The sequence below is a fragment of the Corythoichthys intestinalis genome, chromosome 22, assembly GCF_030265065.1.
Source record: "Corythoichthys intestinalis isolate RoL2023-P3 chromosome 22, ASM3026506v1, whole genome shotgun sequence".
Classification (NCBI taxonomy): Eukaryota; Metazoa; Chordata; class Actinopteri; order Syngnathiformes; family Syngnathidae; genus Corythoichthys; species Corythoichthys intestinalis.
The window spans coordinates 28,503,302-28,523,416 of NC_080416.1; the positions used below are offsets into that span (position 1 = coordinate 28,503,302).

Sequence of the window (20,115 nt, forward strand, 5' to 3'; positions counted from 1 at the left end):
CTGTCAATTGGAGCTAATAGCTTATAGTGGAATAATCGTTTTGAGACATGACTGACATTCCAATCCTTTCCCCCCTTCTTTTAAATATTCTTTTTATTTTTAAAATGTATTTTGTTTTCTACTTTATTTTAAATTAAAAAAAGAAAAACAAATACTCTTTTTGAAAATTGCGAATATTTTATTTTTTTCATATTACGTATCATAGACTTGATAATGATAATGACAGGGCGCGGGGCCAATTAATAGGGCGTGGCCATCAAAGCTGACAGAGTGGAATCACAAAGAGCTTTTTTTTATTGAAAATTCTTGTGAATAAATGCTTAAATCCCTGAGTTCTTTATAGATAATGAACATGAAACAGTGTCGATTCTTTGTTAAAAGAGAAAAAAAGCGGGCAGTTAGCATATATTTTATGTAAAAATGTCGAAGTACCATGCTAGTCTGTTAGTCAATGTGGTGGCTGCAATATGTAAACAGAGCTTTTTATGTTGAAAATTCTTGTGAATAAATGCTTAAAACCCCAAATTCTTTACAGATATGAACATAAAACAGTCTCGATTCTCTGTTAAAAGAGCAAAAAAACGGGCAGATAGCATTTATTTTACGTAAATATGTTGAAGTAAATATGTTTGAAATATGTGTGAATCTGTTAGTCTGTTAGACAATGTGGCAGCAGCCTTACAACAAAGAGCTTTTTACGTTGAAAATTCTTGTGAAAAAATGAAAAATTTACCTTGAATCTTCGAACAAATCACTCCTGAGACAATCCCTTCTGTTTGTATACGGTACAGCTTTCGTACTTTTTCAACCTAAATCCGGCGTTGGATCGCTGCATGTGTCGCTGTGACCAACTGCGAATAACTGAAGCGGATTGTGGGATGGCCCCTACTTGAAGGTGTGGCGCAGTGAAGGTGGAATCTGACCCGTCAATATCATGATGAAGTCTATGTACGTATTTTGAATTAAAAAAGAAAATAATGGTGCAAAAGATCCGATTTACTTATAAAACAAATAGTAATTTTAAGTGAGTTTACATGTATTTTGCAGTATTAATACATTTGATTCTTTATATTTACTTAAAGCAACACTATAACTATATAGAATATTTTCACAATATTTGTGATAATATGTCGACTGCGATTGACAACTAGTTGAATGACACCTGTTTTATATCCGTCAGTGCTGACAAGTTCGGGTGGGGTTGTTAGCCATACTACGCCACACAGTTGCTAACCTTCATATGCTATTGTTTAGCCACAACTGGATTCATTACCTCAGACTTCATAATGATATTAACGGGTCAGCTCGACCTTGACTGCGCCACGCCTTCAAGTAAAGGGCCATCCTACAATCCGCTTCAGTCGGTCGCAGCGACACATAAAGTGATCCAACGCCGGCTTTAGGTTGAAAAAGTACGAAAGCTGTACCGCATACAAACAGGAAGGATTGTCTCAGTAGTGATTTGTTTGAGGATTCAAGGTAATTATTATATTTTTCATTTTTTCACAAGAATTTTCAACGTTAAAAGCTCTTTGTTGTAAGGCTGCCACCACATTGTCTAACAAACTTGCATCATTCTTCGACATATTTACGTAAAATAAATACAAACTGCCCGGTTTTTTGCTCTTTTAACAAAAAATCGAGACTGTTTTACGTTCATATCTATAAAGAATTCGGGAATTTAAGCATTTATTCACAAGAATTTTCAACGTGAAAGGTTTATGTTGTAAGGCTGCTGCCACATTGACTAACAGACTAGCATCGTACTTTGACATATTTGTGTAAAATAAACGCTAACTGCATGTTTAAAAAAATAAATAAATAAATAACCAAGAATCAACACTGTTTCACGTTCATATCTATAAAGAAGTTGGGATTTTAAGCATTTATTCACAAGAATTTTCAACGTGAAAGGTTTTTATTGTAAGGCTGCCGCCACATTAGCTAACAGACTAGCATCCTATTTTGACATATTTTTGTAAAATAAACGCTAACTGCATGTTTTTTTTGTTTTTTTTTTAACCAAGAATCAAGACTGTTTTATGTCCATATCTAAAGAATTCAGGGACTTAAGCATTTATTCACAAAAATTTTCACCGGAAAAGCTTTTTCCATATGGCGGCCGTGACATTGACTAACAGACTAGCATCTTACTTCGACATATTTACGTAAAATAAATGCTAACTGCAGTTTGTTTGTTTTTTAAATTTTTTTTTTACAAAAAACCTATTGTGATTCCACTCGGTCAGCTTTGACGGCCACGCCAACAATGCAGGCCCCCTATTAATCGGCCCCTCACCCCATCAATAACATTATGAAGTCTATGATTACCTTATTACTATTCATCCCTCACACAGCCGCTGGGAACAGAAATGTTGTGTAGTCCATCTGCAGACGACAGGGAGATTGATTGATTGATTGATTGATTGATTGATTGATTGATTGATTGATTGATTGATTGATTGATTGATTGATTGATTGATTGATTTTACGACACTGCGGGTGTGCGCTGGTCCTCATGGGAAACGCACCGCTGGTTCTCATGGGAAACGCAGTCTTCCTTAAAGCAGAACACTACCGCTTTTGTCCACTGGTGTCGCTAAAAGCGACCAAAACTAAAAAGTTACCAAGTGTTGCTTTAAATCTGTTATCCTTTCATGTGTTTTTGCAGGATGACAGTTCTTTGATGTCTATATTTGTTTTGTCTTTGTTTTGTTAAGAAAGTAGTGACATTTGACAGCTGAATTACGACTACGGGAAAAGAGGCTCCCATGATCTGTGTGTGTGTACTTCTGCGCACTCAGTCGGCATGTGTGTTTAATTGGAGCTCTGGGGTGGGTTATGCAAGTGCTGGGCGGTACAGATGTCACACATTACAAGAAAAAAAAATAGAGGGAAAAAAAGCCAAGGCGCGTGCACGTGGCTATGCATAAATGGAAGTTTTTACGCACGGCCGCTGAACGCACCAACAGGAGTGGGTTGGACTTGGGTGCAATCCGAGACGACACTTCTTCTCTCCTCCTCCTTCATGGAGCTCGCGTAGAGACAAAAGTTGGTCACGGAAAAAACTCCATGCGGGGGTTTTCTACATAGCTCGGCAGTATGGAGGCTCGCGTGAAAGGCGGCCGAGTGGTGGAATCCACCTTCACTTACCGGAAGATGAATTACATCCACGAGATGAGTTGCGAGCAAGTGGGCGCGCACCTCTACAGCCGCATGTGCTGCGCAGGTATGTTTCCGCGCGTTCACGGACTTCCCCGCAGGCGGATTTGAGGAAAGGAGGAGGGGGAGGAGAATTGACGCACGCCTGCGCACTGATTGTTTTGTATGGGTTGCGTGTGAGTGATGGGTACCTACAGTACATCCTCCCTATCACACGAGTGGGTGTTTAAGCTCAATTTTGAGTTGATCTGGGATTGATTTGTTATGTCTGCATTCAATCAGTGGCTCTCTAATTAAATTGGGTGCGGTTGATAAGTTAGAAATAGGGTTGTTCCGATCATGTTTTTTTGCTCCCGAGCCGATCCCGATCGTTTTAGTTTGAGTATCTGCCGATTCCGATATTTCCCGATCCGATTGCTTTTTTTTTGCTCCCGAATCAATTCCAATCATTCCCGATAATTTTTCCCAATCATATACATTTTGGCAATGCATTAAGAAAAAAATGAATAAAACTCTGACGAATATATACATTCTACATACAGTAAATTCAATATACAGTACTGTATTTGTTTATTATGGCAATAAATCCTCAAGATGGCATTTACATTATTAACATTCTTTCTGTGAGAGGGATCCACGGATAGAAAGACTTGTTACTTTGTATATTGTGACTAAATATTGCCATCTAGTGTATTTGTTGAGTTTTCAGTAAATGATACTGTAGGCATGCCCAAATGCATGATGGGAAGTGGAACCATGACTGTGCGTAGTGCTACCAATGGATATATCTTCTCTGTGTTGGGAAATAACATAAGGTGTCAAGAAAAAGATCAGTTGCTACCTTGCTTCCCCACATTGCTTCCCATGATATTTCTAATCGCAGGGAGAGGGATTCTAAGGCTCTAGCTAATTAAAAAGAGGCTCCAAAGGCTGCCAAAGTTCACTCTACTCATTTTACGCTGCCTTTTATCTCCCTATATAGGTATGATGGCGCCATTACAGATTGAGCGCGCCGATGTGTGAGTGGGTCGTGCAGCGCATGCATTAATTGCATTAATTAACGTGATACATTTTTTAAAAAAATTAATTACCTCCGTTATTGAGATAAATTTGATAACCCTACCTTAAGCCTAAACTAAAGACTCTGGATGAGTGTAACATATTATGTCTGTAACGTTAAATAAAATTAGTAAGCGATTTAATTAAAAAATATATATACATTAAAAAAAGGCATGGCCGATATTTTTTTGCCGATTCCGATACTTTGAAAATGATGTGATCGGACCCGATCGATCGGCATCCCGATCAATCGGGAGATCTCTAGTTAGAAAAATATTCATGGAAAAACAAGATTGTAAAAAAATGCATTCATGGTTATGTACTGTACTACTATGTACTGTAATGTAGGGAGGGTATGTCAAGAAGGTATTTTTAGTTGGGCTTCAAGGATGATCTTTCAGGGCGTTCTTTGAGAAAGGTCGAGGCGGTTTTCGAGTTTGGTATTTAACCTTGTGTGGAATTTCTTTTTTTAGTTTTGCCACTATTTCATGCATAAGAAAAGTCAGAATTAGTGTATGACCTGGATGACAGTGTTTGTGATTTAATCGCTTCTGGAAATCAAACTGCTCTGCAACTTGGCAGATTTCAAATTGATGACAATGTGATGTCACATCGCACCTTATCATCCAAGTACTGTTTGCTTCTTATGCGCCCACAAAGCCAATCAGTTTTGTGTTGAAAATTAAGCATTAAATATTCAAATTGGATCCAGTCATAAACATATAACTGAGAATCGGGCTGGCTGCAGAAAGTGAAAAGGATCACCTAAAATAGATTGAAAAAGGACATTTTGGGCATTTTCAGCACAAATTGCACAAACTTGATAAAATGACTTAAAGGAAGATGTGGGTAGAGTAGCCAATTTTTTTTTACTCAAGTCAGAGTAGCGTTACTTCAAAATAATATTAAAAAAGTAAAAGTAGTCATCCTAAAAACGTACTCAAATACAAGTAAAAAAATATTTGGTCAGAGGAATACTTACAGTAAGTGATCTGTAACATTGTGAGTAACTGCTTATGCTGTTTGAATTTTTTTTTTTTTTCTCTCAGCACAGTTATCTATATGAACTGTTATTATTATACCATACTGTAACCTATTACATAACAATTAAACCAAAGAAAAAAATAAAATAATTTAATTCTCATTTAATTATTTGTCCAAAGACCATGAGTGCCCTCTATTGGAGAAAACATATTTCCTACTGTGAAACATAATGGATCAAATCTCTGGTTTTCCGTGGTCAATCGGTAGGGATGCACGATATCCATTTTTTGAAACCGATATCGATAACTTCCTGCTCCTGAAGGTCGATACCAATACAATTACCGATAATATATGTAGAATTTTAAAATCTATATTTACCTGAGTTTTTGGACATCTGTAGGTCAAAAATACTAGTGTTGGATTCAGCATAGATTTCCCTTTGACCTAATCAGAATTTTCATGATGACATGAACATTATTATAAAGAACAAAACAAAGACGAGAACCGTTTTGACTTCAAATAAAGTACCCATATTTATTTTTTTCAAATAAAAATAATTTCAGTCAATCACAATCAATCAGTCAATATCATGGACGATGTGTTCCCCTGAAAAATGAGCACTGACTTTATCCATAAACCCAGTAGGTATTGTGCTTTGTCAGGAGATAAAACATTTGGTGCAACATGAGAGGAGACTTTTGCGGTCTTGGTCCATGAAACAACTTTCTTAACCTGGCCATTATAGGACAGCAAGCCTATCAATAACCAAAAGGCCTCTCAAGAACTTGTAAACATAACACTGTAAAATACAAACATTTGCTAATTGCCATAGTAAGGTTTATCACTCAGTGATGGAAAAGTACGGCCTCTAGAACAGTAACAAGACTTTGCATACTAGCAAAACAGGAGTGGAAACAAACGCACACATCCTAATCCACCGACACTGTGCCAAAAATATATATTATCGGGCCGATAAATAATGTTATCGGATTTATTGGGATGACGTCATAGTTCCTATTATCGGACCGATAATTATCGTGCACCTCTATCAATCGGTGACAAATAAAACTGGGAGAGGGATTAAAATCTGCACTTTCGAGTCATGTTGACCGTGGCGCTCTATGTCAAATACTTAATTTTTAACGGTGCTTTAAAGACACCACATTATCAGGTTGGCATGATCATGGAACGGCAAGCTTGACTCTGATTGGTATAATAGAGTCATGTGATTATGTTTGCGACGTCTCATTGGTGAAATTGGTAGAACAGTGGTTCTTAACCTTGCTAAAGGTGCTGAACTCCACAAATTTCGCAGGTGCATTCACCAAACCGTGTGGAATTTCATAATAGAGGCGTTTTTTAACGTATTGAAAACTTGGCAAGCTAGCTTATAAGTGAATTCCTGTTCAAATTTCTTCCAGATTTCAAATTTACTACAAATAATTTTGCTTTTGATTTTCATGTTGGAAAATGAAATGAAACTGTAGACATGAAAACCAAAAAATTGAACAGTGTGAATTTAATTGTTTCATTTATTGTCGCATCCTTGCATCATATACTATTTTCATAGCGTAAAATGACGCAAATGTTTTTTATTTTATTTATTTTTAATTATATGCGCAATTCACGCTGTCTGTAGGTTTGTAATACTTCCTCATACCAAGTGCCATTCAACCTTGTACTGAGCAAACCGATCTTTCCTCCCGTTGGATATAGGGCTAGCAGTTTAAAGAAATGGAAAAAAGCCTGTAAATTGAGGGCAAACCAGTCCAATATACCACTTTGCCTAGATTTAGTTGCACACAAAATAAGGCTCTGCGTTTCTTAACTATCATCAAACCCCTGAGTAGGGATGGGAATTGATACGATTTTTACAATTCCGATTCCATTATCGATATTGCTTAGCGATTCGATTCTCTTTTCGATTCTAATTTGGGAAAAAAGGATAACAAACATTATGATTCGCATCGAATTTGTTTGATCATAAGTCACAACCCTAAAAACTCACGACAAGATCGAAACAGGCCCAAAGCCTTAATGTTAACTGTGGCATTATGTAACTGTGGCAAATACACAATAATGTGCAACATTTTACTGAAACATTTCCAATAGAAATAAAAAAATCTCATTTTTAAAAGGATTGATAGCACTCAAAAATAATAATAAAAGATAAATACTGTCAAATACAACAGAACAGTGCGTAGTGCAAATGTGCAAAATTAACAATTCTTTTGCAGAAAAATAAGCATGTCTGCTTTTTCAGGAAGGATACGTGTTCTTTCTGGATTTATAGTGTCTCCAGCAGTAGAGAACACAGAAGTTACGTGACGTAATTCGTGTTGGTTGGAATTGATAAGAGAATTGTTAGATAAACTGCCAAACGATTCCATGGAATTGTAACACACGGATCCGGTTCTCTATTGGAACTGGTTCTCGAGTCCCATCCCTACCCCTGAGGCTTACTCACCGAACCCCAGTTAAGAACCACTGTAGTAGAGACATTGTTGGCATCTCTGGCAAGAAAAAAGGTAAAATCTAATATGTAGATTAAAGAGGAAAAATGTAACGACTAGTGTAGCCCAAAGTTTACTCAAGTAACAGTAAAAAGTATAGCTTAGTAAAACTACTCTTAGAAGTACATTTTTCTCAAAAAGTTACTGAAATAAATGTAACGGAGTAAATGTACGCGTTACCATAGACTTCATAATTTATATTATGAAGTCTATGCACGTACGTTAGAGGAACAAGCGGAGGTAAAAACGATGAAAGATTGCCTATAAGGTTGATCTTTAAAGAAGGGTATTTGAGGTAGGTCTTAAAATTTACAGTAGTGTTTGTGGTTGGATTTTGAGGAAGGTTTTTTTTTTTTTTTTTTTAAACCAATTTCCTCTATTTTGGTCTTTCAGGGGGGTCTTTGTAACAGTTCTTTGGGAATGGCCTTAAAGATTTAGTTTCCAAGGGACTTCTTGAGTTTGCTCTTTGATTTCTAAAGTTGGTTCTTGACGCCTCCTATTTTCTATTTCTCATTCAGCCTGGGATGACTGATCCATGGAATTAATGTTATTCATTAAAATGGCATTGTGTTTACATTAAAAATACATGTACTTCTACTTTTTAACAACACAGCTTTCGTTTTGCATCAGTAAACAGTTCTTGCTTCTTTTTGACCATCTTCCGTATAAACAGACCCATGTTTTCATTGTATTGCCATGGATACCACCCAAACCCTCTTGCCAATGTCCCTCCCGTCTTTCCTCTCTTTACCCTGCAGGCATCGCATGTCATTGACGCCATTGCCGCTAGAGGGAGACAAAAACAGCCCGTTAAGGTGTTCACTGATACTGTAGTTAATTTTTCACCTCATGATATCTTATGAGTAATGTTTACGAGGGAGTACATTCCACAGTGTTGAACAGTAACAGAGCTACTCGTTTGCCAGCACTCTGTCAAATTGGTGCCGGTCTGCAATGCCACGGGGCGAAACGGTACCTGGCGCTTCTTCACATTCTTATCCATGTGATGGACATGCATGCTTTCACTTGCAGTTGTTTTTTTTTTTCTTCTATTTTTTTGAATACGGATAGGAGTGTTATTGACAAATGACGGCCTCACCAATCTGTGGGGAGGAGACGTAGGAGGTGGGCTGGTGGGAGGGTGGCCGCGCCTTCCGCAGGAATGCAGAAACGTGGCAGTCTTCGAAATAAATAACATCCATAATGACAGCCAGGGGGTTGTATTCTATTAATTTGATTTCATAAGTGGAGAGAGTGAAACTAAAGTCAGTCATCAACACAGAAAGGCGTTAGGCTATTGGGTGGATCTTTCAGGTTGGCTTTAAGGGGGGTCTTTGAGGTGAGGATGGTCTTTAGGGTGGACCATAAACTTCATAACCTATTGACATTATATGGGATACAGGGCCGATTCGTAGGGGGCCTAATTTCAAAAACTTTTAATTCAAATATTTAGAAAACCAAAGCTGCTAACGACCTTAAACCAAAACAGGCACCTTAGCCATAAATGAATCTCCATGAGCAGCGGCATAAACAAAGTCGTTCCCTTATAAATTCCCGATTAATTATTTTCTATATAACACAACTTAAAATTGCGAGGAAAGGCTTAGATCTTACACCAGATGCACAAAAATCACCTAATTCAGAGATAATCATTTATATTTTCCGGATCAATAGCAGTATTTAACATATCATATACGTTTTTGACCAAAATAGAAACTTTTTTTTTTTTTTTTTTTTTTTACTGCAAGTTTTCAACAGCTAATAAATCACTCCATTTAACATCTGAAACTTAATACTTGAGGAAAACATGCAGAATCAATCGTAAATAATATGTAAATAGAGAATTAGTAAATTCTATATACAATCACAACTTATTATAGAACAGAATATCCCTTTATTATCATTATACACTGTTAGCGAATGAGGCTAGCGGCCGCCTAGCGTCAAAGAAGCTTTTCTGGCAAATATTCATGTGAAAAAAAAATAATAATAATAATTCCCTCATATCTTCATAGATATGGACGTAAAACAGTCTCGAATCTTGGTTAAAAAGCAAAGTAACCATACAGTTAGGGTTTATTTTACGTATATTGACGAAATACCATGCTACTATGTTAGTGAATGAGGCTAGCGTTCTCCTGGCGTAAAAGGAGCTTTTCTGGCGAAAATTCTTCTGAATAAATGCTTAATTCTTCATAGATATGGACGTAAAACAGTCTCGATTCTTGGTTAGAAGTAAACTAAAAGGCCAGTCAGTTGCGAAAATTAGCCGCCTCCTTGTGTAAACAAAGAAGAAAATTCCTGCGAATAAATGCTTCAATCACGCATGCATGGTGCGAAAAATATAATATTTACCTTGAATCCTCTAACAAATCACTCCAGAGACAATACTTCCTGTTTGTATGCGGTACAACTTTCGTAGTTAAATCCAAGCTTAAATCCGACATGAGCGTGTGCCGTCTTCGGCTATTACTAAATGAAGCTCGGCCCCCTCTGATAAGGCATCGTGGAAAGAATGATGAAGTGACACGTCAATAGTGATGATGTCTATGGGTGGACTACTTTTTCAGTGCCACTGGCAATGATAGACGTTCAATCACATGGCTCTTTTCACACATCTGCTGTGAACTAGGAGGCCTGGCAGCGAATCAACATCGGTTGGACACTTTTGTATTTGTCAACAATGCCGATAATGAAAATATTTCGTCCAAGAGCAATTTTTTTCATGACGATGACGTGACGATGATGAGCTTAAAAAAGTCTTCGGAGACTAAAACATAATGAGACGAATGGCAGTTTTCGTCTGACGAGATGAGAATGAAATGAAAATTTGCTAGTTTCCGTCATAAGTTCACAAAGTGTGACATTTTCTAATTGCATACATTGTAGCAGTGTTTGGCCCTGTCACTCATGTGACGTGCTGTACCCCGCCCCACGCACATGCTAAGTCACTCCAGACTTACTTTTTCTGAAACACATGTCAGGTGCTGCTTTGTAAGTTTTTTTTTTTTATCTTGGCTAGATATGGCATGTTGCTTCAGCCTTTAAAGGTCTGTGCCAAGTGATACTCACACACTAAATGTAACTTGTAGCGTTAGCATAGCCTTCACATTAGCATTAGCATTTAGCTTGTCTTAAACTCTTCGAAAACTTTTTACATACAGTTCATGCCGTCCAGGTGAGTTTAATTAATTGATAATAATGTACTGTTTTCCTGCTGAGTGTGTATTACCATCACGAAGACTGTAATGTCCCTGTAGACTCTACAATTATGTACTTGTCTGTCAATGTTCATTCGAAATTGTTTGAAACGTTTAATTTATTCATTTAATTATTAATGGACTAAAACTTTTGAAGTTTACAGATGAAAACATTTGGAATAGTTGTCGACTAAAACTTGATGAAATTTGTCCGAGTTTTCATCTACAAAAACTAGACGAAGACGAACACATGGACATCTATCACTGTCAATCAGGGGTGAAAGTGGCAGGAATTTCTTGCCGAAACTCCCATTTTTGGGCCTCTTTGTAGTAAAAAAAAATTGTTTAAAACCTTATTGTGTTCAATCTCACTTTAGTTATATTGTATATAAAGATGTCCCGATCGATCGGCATGATCGGGTCCGATCACGTCATTTTCAAAGTATCGGAATCGGCAAAAAAATATCAGACATGCTTTTTTTTTAATATATGTATATATTTTAATTTAATCGTTTTCTAATTGTATTTAACGTTACAGACAAAATGTCTTATATTCATCCAGAGTCTTTAGTTTTGGCTTAAAGTAGGGCTATCAAATTTATCACATTAATGGCGGTAATTAATTTTTTTAAAATTAAGTTAAAATATTCAACGCAATTAACGCATGCGCTGCACGACCCACTTACGCATTGTCGCGTTCAATCTATAATGGCGCCGTTTTACCTATATATATAGAGCTAAAAGGCAGCGTAAAATGAGTAGAGTGAATTTTGGCAGTCTTTGGAGCCTTCATTTAGTTGGCTAAAGCCTTAAAATCCCTCTCTCAACAATTAGAAATATTGTGGGAAGCAATGTGAGGAAGAAAGGTAGTAGTTGATCTTTTTCTTAACACCGTATGTTATTTCCCAACGCAGAGAAGATATATCAATTGGTGCCACTACGCACAGTCATGGTTGCACTTCCCATCATGCATTTGGGCAGAACAGTTGAATGGCTACAGTATCATTTACTGAAAGCTCAACAAATACACTAGATGGCAATATTTAGTCACAATATACAAAGTCACATTTATCCTCTAAGAATTACAAGTCTTTCTATCCGTGGATCTCTCTCACAGAAAGAATGTTAATAATGTAAATGCCATCTTGAGGATTTATTGTCATAATAAACAAATACAGTACTTATGTACTGTATGTTGAATGTATATATTCGTCCGAGTTTTATTCATTTTTTTCTTAATGCATTGCCAAAATGTATATGATCGGGAAAAATTATCGGGAATGATTGGAATTGAATCGGGAGCAAAAAAAAGCAATTGGATCGGGAAATATCGGGATCGGCAAATAGTCAAACTAAAACGATCGGGAGCAAAAAAACATGATCGGAACAACCCTAATTATATACCACGGGAACTTCATGTAATGCTTAATGTATCATTTAAGATACAAATTAGAGGACATACTAGTATATGTACTTTTTTTAAATTTTTTTAATTACGTTTAAGGAGCACATAGAGCTTCTGAAAAAATCTGAATTTTCTGTTCATTTCTGGGGTCAGACATTATAGGGTTAACATGATATTCTGAACCTCCCCATCAGAGAAAATAAGTCTCTTCATCTCTTTGCTTTCTATTAAGGATGTGATCATTTCTCCGCCACGTTGCCCGTTTTCATGCATTAATTCAACAAGCTTGTTCTTTTTTTGTCCCAGAAAACATGTGCGTTTGGACCAGTTAGAGCTAACTATCCATGCTGATCACATGTCAGTATGTCAGCCAATTGAACCGGGAACTGGAGTCCCGACCACGGAGGGTGGTTAGCTGAGCGCATGCACACATCGACACGACACATCAGACAAACGCTCGGAGAACTCTGCTGTCCCTGGAATAAATGAATAAAAAATATCGTTGGAAACGAAACACAAGCACTTTATTATACTTGTTGTTAACACTTGTGTATGTTAATCTGACATTAGTAGATTTTTTTCCTCTTTGAGGTGCCTGTGTGGCAACCAGGCATGTTGTTTTTAGCATGGGGTTTTGACAGTTGCCATCATATTTTCGGAATCAAAGCGCCATTCCGGCCCACTTTCACCCCTGCTGTCAATGACAACCAATAAGTTTTGAAGGGCCCTTGAGTTTAATTGTTGATGAAAATGGTTTCGAGGCTGATCATTTAGAAGTCCTTCAGCTAAGTCCCTATCTTTTGGGTCCTTTGAGGCGGACATTTCAGGTGAAACATGAATGAAAAATGAATTCAAGGTATGTTTTCCAGGTGAGTCATTTCTGAAGGTCTTTAAAAGACGAGTTCTAAGGTTTGTTGTCAACGGCGGTGTTTTTCCTTGTGGGTCTTTCAGAAGCGTCATTGAGGTTAGATTTTGAAATGTATATTTAGAGTGAATAATTTTTAAAAATTGGCTTTGAGGTTGGACTCTGTTATGGATGTAAAGTTTTAGGTGGGTTATGAGTTTGTTCTTCTAACGAGGGTATTTGAATGACCTAAGAGAAGCATTTTCTTTGCCGTAACTATTGAAAGGCGGTGTTATTTGTCTGATACTCAGGTGGGCCTTTAAGTAGCTCTTAAAGGTGGGTCATTTTTCTTCTCTTAGGTGTGTCTTGAAGGTGGGTCTTTAGGCACCCCCTGCTCCTCTTGCCCTGACAAGCCTCCTCCCGTCGGAAACATCCTAGGAATCCCTTCTTTCTGACAGTGAAAGTGTAAGAATTTATGGGACATCAATGAGTCAATACTTGGCTTCGTTAGTTAATTGCTCCCAGTCGACATATGTGATAGAAATATTATTATCAGTTAAAACTGAATGGTTGCCTTGTTTGATGGTTTTGAACACCTTGTACAATAGGAGCTTTTATAAAAGATTGGCAATGATCCAGGAGAAACAGGGAAAACCTTTCAGATTTTCCTAAGTGCAGATGCGCTACTGAAACACTGGTTTCCCTTCTGAGGGTTTTTTTTTTTTTTTTTTTTGGAATGAAGAATGACTTTTTTCCTGACTCATTGCCATCATGTGCTCTTTGCAGCCCAAGCAGTCGAATCAGATGTCCACCCTCGCAACACTTTTGGGTCTGTTTGTTGTTTTCGCTGTGGACAAAAATAAAAGGTTGTTTTGATTCTTGACTTCAAGATGGATTAGATTACTGATGCGACAATTAGTCGATTAACTCGAGTAATTCGATAAGAAAAAAGCTTCGATTTTGCTGCTTCGAGGATTCGTTTAATTAGAATGCCGTTGTCATGGTTTGTTTTGGAAGTGTCGCATTTAGTTTTATTGATTCTGGTGGATACATTGCCCTCTAGTGGCAGCAGTGAATATACCATAACTCTTCTAATATGGCTGAAACCAGCAGCTCCCTGTTAAGACCAACATAAGGTATGTTTTTGTTTGAGCTAATATGTTTGTTTATGCATTCATTGTTTTAGTTTAGAAGTATATTTAGCACTTTTTGTGGGAAGGTGTTTGAATGATTTGTTAAGAGCACAGTTTAAAAAAAAAAAAAAGCTAGCATTCTATAGCGTTTAAGATAGCGGACTTTTGCAAGTTAGACAATTGTTCTTTTGTTGTAATTAGATCCTCATTGATTTATTTTTCTATATCGTCTGAAGCCAAACTCAGGTATTTAAATTCATTTATTGCTCTTGTAAGTGCATCCTTTGGAGAAACACATTTTATTTTGTCCTCGTATTTAATGTAATTTTTAAAGTGCAGTCCTCGCAAGCCAATATAAATGTTATTGCAGGCATAAACACTTGTTTCTGTGTTTTACCTACAGTGGGATGAAAAAGTATCTGAACCTTTTGAAATTTCTCACATTTCTGCATAAAATCACCATCAAATGTAATGTGATCTTCGTCAAAATCACACAGATATAAAAACAGTGTCTGCTTTAACTAAAACCAACCAAACATTTATAGGTTTTCATATTTTAATGAGGATAGCATGCAAACAATGACAGAAGGGGGAAAAATAAGTAAGTGAACCCTCTGCCTAAGGAGACTTAAAGAGCAATTGAAACAATTTTTTACCAAAAAATTTAAGTCAGTTTTGTGCCCAATCCCTGATGAATGGTTTAAAGCTGCCCTGCCCACTATAAAACACACACCTGGTAATAATTGTCTTAATGAGAAGTATTGTCTGATGTGTATCATGGCTCGGTCAAAAGAGCTGTCTGAAGACCTGTGATCAAGGATTGTTGATTTGTATAAAGCTGGGAAAGGATACAAAACGCACCTCTAAAAGTCTGGATGTTCATCAATCGGCAGTCAGAGAAGTTGTCTACAAATGGAGAGAGTTTGGTACTGTTGCTTCCCTCCCAAGGAGTGGCCGTCAACCAAAGATGACGCCAAGAGTTCAGCGCAGAATACTCAGAGAGGTAAAGAAGAATCCTCGAGTATCTGCTAAAGACTTACAGAAATTACTGGCACAGTCCAATATGTGCACACATCAACTATATGTAAAACGATGGCCAAGATTGGTGTTCATGGGAGGGCTCCACGGAGGAAGCCACTTCTGTCTAAAAAAAACTGTTGCTCGTTTAATGTTCGTAAAGAAGCACTTAGGCACTCCACAGAAGTTTTGGCAAAATATGTTGTGGACTGATGAAATTGAATTGAATTGTTTGGGAGTAACGCATAACATCCTGTGTGGAGGAAAAATGGAACAGCTCAACAGCATCAACACCTCCTCCCCACCATGAAGCATGGTGGAGGGAGCATCATGATTTGGGGCTGTTTTGCTACCTCGGGGCATGTACAACTTGCAAACATTAATGGAAGAATGAATTCAAAGTTTATCAGGATGTTTTGCAGGAAAACCTCAGGCCATCTGTCAGACAGTTGAAGCTAAAAAGAGGACTGATGCTGCAACAAGACAATGATCCAAAACACAGAAGTAAATCAACTTCAGAATGGTTTCAGAAGAACAAAATACATGTTCTGGAGTGCCAAGTCAAAGTTCAGACTTGAACCCTCATTGAGATGCTGTGGCATGACCTAAAGACAGCGATTCATGCCAGACATCCCAGGAATCTGACTGAACTACAGCAGTTTTGTAGAGAAAAATGGGCCAAGATTAGTCCTGAAAGATGTGCCAATATGATCTGCAGCTACAGGAAGCGTCTGGTTGAAGTTATTGCTGCCAGAAAATATTAAATGTGATGGTTCACTTACTTATTTTTCCCCCTTCTGTCATTGTTTGCATTCGATCCTCATTGAAATATGAATGTTTTTTCTTCTGTGTGATTTTAACAAAGATCAGCTCACATTTGATGGTGATTTTATGCAGAAATGTGAGAAATTCCAAAACGTTCAGATACCTTTTCATACCACTGTATCCTAAAATTTATTCTGCAATGCATTAGATGTGAGTAATTTGATTACTCGAATATTTGAACTAAATAATCAATAGATTAATCGATTACCTAAGAAATTGATAGCTGCAGCCCTAGATTGGGATGTCTATTGCCGTCAATGTCAGCCAATGGGTTTATCTTCCTGAAAATTTGGGGGCCGCTCCCCGAAATAATTTGGATGATTTTTTTGTGTGTCTGTAGGAATGAATGACTGTTTAACAGACATAAAGCAAAAAAAAAATCCTTTGTTTCAAAGCAATCTCTAATGTTACATTACTTCTACATTGACACTCCTACAAAGCCATATTAAGCCGAAACCCAGGAAGAAAATCCTGCAAATGGATTTTTTTAGAAATGCACTTCTTAGTGGAGGTAAACTTTTTTCGTTCCTAAACTGTTTTGCGGGAAATTCCTTGGACTCATGATGCCAATTTGGTGATTTCTCTTTACGTATACTCTCTCTCATGTGGCTAAACTTGAGCTCATTCCTTCAGTGTTCCAAAAAAAATCGTATATTTGCACACATTTGGTAGTTGGTACTCACTCCTCAAACTAAAACCTTTTTGGTGGGAACTTTGACTAAAGTTTAAATGTTCAAAATTCCATAAACTTAATGTGAAAATTAGCATTCATTTGGTGGCACGGTGGAGATAACAATCATCCATCTTACAGTCATCACCCTTGCAGCAAGTCAGTCATTAGATCTGGAACGAAACATGCTTGCCCTGTCTAGGGTGGTCTACCAGGAGGGTTTTAGTTGTTCTTTCAGGGTGTGGCAACACCCTTACCATGCCAGTATTGGAAGGAGATTCATCTCTTCCCCCTTCCTTCTCATTTCGCTTCTTGAGTGACACGGTCGCCCTCAGGCATGTTTTTTGTGCGCGTGGGGAACAAAAAGCGTGGCGGTGCACACACAGAGGAAGTCGCAAGGGACCGAACGGGCAGCAGGCAGTCTAGTCGCTTTAAAGTAGTCAAAGGTTGTCCTTGTTTCTGGTTGCGCTCTGGCTGAGGATTTTTTTTGTTCGCAATGGAGACTAGATTGCGACAGTACTCGTCGGATAGTTTGGGAAGCGATGGCGTTTTTATCGAAGACTCGCCGTACCATGGCAAACTCAAGCCAATGGACCACAGGAAAGGTAGAGTTGGCTTTAACTTGCATTGCTGGACGTTGTTGACGCAGAAGTAAATTGGTGTATACAACGTGTTGATGATGAGTTTCTTATTAGTGAGGGGATCTGAGCTGGCCACTCCCCTTTATGTGTCGTGAACTTTGGTCTTTTAAATGACTTGAAGTCATGTGGATTCAATATGTTTAATTTCGTATTTTTACTATATTTTGTCATTGAAAAATAATCAGTTACAATATAATTACAATAGATTAATGCATGTTTTTATTTTTGTTGAAATTAAATTAATCCACATTAATGCAGTTAGTTTTACCAATAATGATAGTGATCCCTCGCTACTTCGCGCTTCAAACTTCGTGTCCTCAGTCCATCACAGATTTAGTCAATTAAAAAATTGATGAATGAATACAGCATATTATTTAAAAATGTTAAGATGTATGCATGGATACATGTACAAATCATTGTTTTCTTTTGTACGTATCTGACTTATATCCTAATTATTACATTTGCAGTGCTTGAAAAACCATTCATTTTATTTATTTAAAATATACATCTAAGTTTGTTTTTGTTTTTTTAATTATATTTGGGGGGGGGATTATGCGTCTTTCCATGCTGTTAAATCTGAACAAATACATTGAACACACATGTAAATAAGCTCTGCCTTTACTCACTGTATGTACATAGGAATGAAAAAGTAAACCCATTTACAAATCTATTTATTTATAACACACACACACAAAAATCTTGATATTTTTTTACATGCTAACTCTGACAAACCTTATGAAACTTTTTTTTTTTTTTAATGCTTTACTTGCAAAAAAACCATCACAATAATGATATAGCATTACAATAAAAAAAATTTAAAAAAAGAATTGTGTAAGCGTAGACTTCATAATGTATTGACGGGACACGGGGCCGATTCATAGGGGGCCTATTTCCGTCAAAGCCGACAAAGTGAAAAGACAAAAGAGCTTTTTCTGTTGAAAATGTGAATAAATGCTTAGATCCCTAAATTCTTTATAGATATGGACGTAAAACAATCACGATTCTTGGTTAAAAGCAAAAAAAAAAATGTACAGTTGGCATTTATTTTACGTAAATATTGCGAACTATGATGGTAGTCAGTTAGCAAATTAGCGGCCGCCATATAACAGACAAAGAGCTTTTTCCGTTTAAAATTCTTGTGAAGAAATGCTTAAATCCCTGTATTCTTTATAGATATGAAAGTAAAACAGTCTCGATTTGTGGTTAAAAGCAAAAAAAAAAAACGTGCAGTTGGCATTTATTTTTCGTAAATATTGCGAACTATGATGCTAGTCAGTTAGCAAATTAGCGGCCGCCATATAACAGACAAAGAGCTTTTTCCGTTTAAAATTCTTGTGAAGAAATGCTTAAATCCCTGTATTCTTTATAGATATGAAAGTAAAACAGTCTCGATTTGTGGTTGAAAGCAAAAAAGAAACGTGTAGTTAGCATTTATTTTGCGTAAATATTGCGAAGAATAATGCCAAAGCTGTAGCGGCTAATTTCTCACATTAATTTTTTTGACAACGTTTCGAAAAGTATAATAATTACCTTGAATCCTCGAACAAATCACTCCTGAGACGATCCTTCCTGTTTGTATGCAGTACAGCTTTCGTACTTTTTCAACCTAAATCCGGCGTTAGGTCGCTGCATGTGACCGACTGCTAATAAATGAAGTGGAGTGTGGGACGGCCCCCTTCGGGAAGGCGTGATTCAGTGAATGGGGAATGTGTCACGTCAGTATATTATGAAGTCTATGGTTTAAGGTCATTAACTATACTGCAAATTGATTTACATTTTGCCCAATTTTTCCCACTGATTTACTGGTAAAAATCAGCTTCTAGTACACTCAAACCGTGTGCTTGGACGTATTCGTGTTTCGTTTTTGTTGATATGTGTTTCAATTCACATTTTTAAAAATTGCTGTCCCGCGCCTCTGGTGTGAATAATGCCGTATCGATCCAGGACGAAATTTCTCAGCTGAGGAGCTGAAGTTGAGCTCTTTGATATCTTGATGCTGAGGAATGTACGCGGGATGAAACATGTTCCTGCACAAGTAATAATATGCAGCATGACAGGTGTTATTTAAGTGTGTTTTGATATTTGTATTTCAAGAATTTAAACTACATTCTTCCACAACTGTGAATTTATCTTTAAATGCAGAATTCAGAACTTTTTTTTCATATGAGGATGTGTCATATGCATATTATTAGTTTTTACTACCTCTTATGATACTAATAATACAAATAAAACCAGCAATTTAAACACTGTTGTCTTTATGTATTTTGAACTAAAACCTATCAATTTTTTCTCCCTTCAGACGAGCGCGACCGAGTTCAAAAGAAGACCTTCACCAAATGGGTCAACAAGCACTTAGTGAAGGTACGACACACCAACTGACGCATGCTTTCGCTTGCCTGCCGATTATTGATGGTTAAATAGCAAATATTTGATGCGCCCCTTATCTGGACGACATTTAGAAACAATACGTGGCTTTGAAAACTCACTAAAGCGTCACACAAAAGTGTTTGTTCCACTTTAAAAGGCAATATTAATGATTTCAGTGTCTTGTGACGCTTAAAGTGTCACATGAACAGCAATAATTGCTCATAACTTACAAAAAAAAAGTCATGCTTTCTTTGAAAGAACCACAACCCAAACAAAAAAAGCATAACACTATGCA

At 37.1% G+C, this 20,115-nt stretch overlaps 1 protein-coding gene across 12 annotated transcripts in view; it reads left to right on the forward strand.

Annotated features, from left to right (window-relative positions):
* pleca (plectin a) overlaps positions 1-20,115 on the forward strand; it is a 267,011-nt gene that overhangs the window by 173,712 nt on the left and 73,184 nt on the right. For 7 of the 12 annotated variants that reach the window (XM_057827668.1, XM_057827669.1, XM_057827670.1 and 4 more), the window contains one exon: positions 19,753-19,814. In XM_057827668.1, coding sequence (XP_057683651.1) covers positions 19,753-19,814 — 62 coding nt within the window. The other 5 variants (XM_057827672.1, XM_057827674.1, XM_057827671.1 and 2 more) reach the window with 4 other exon arrangements.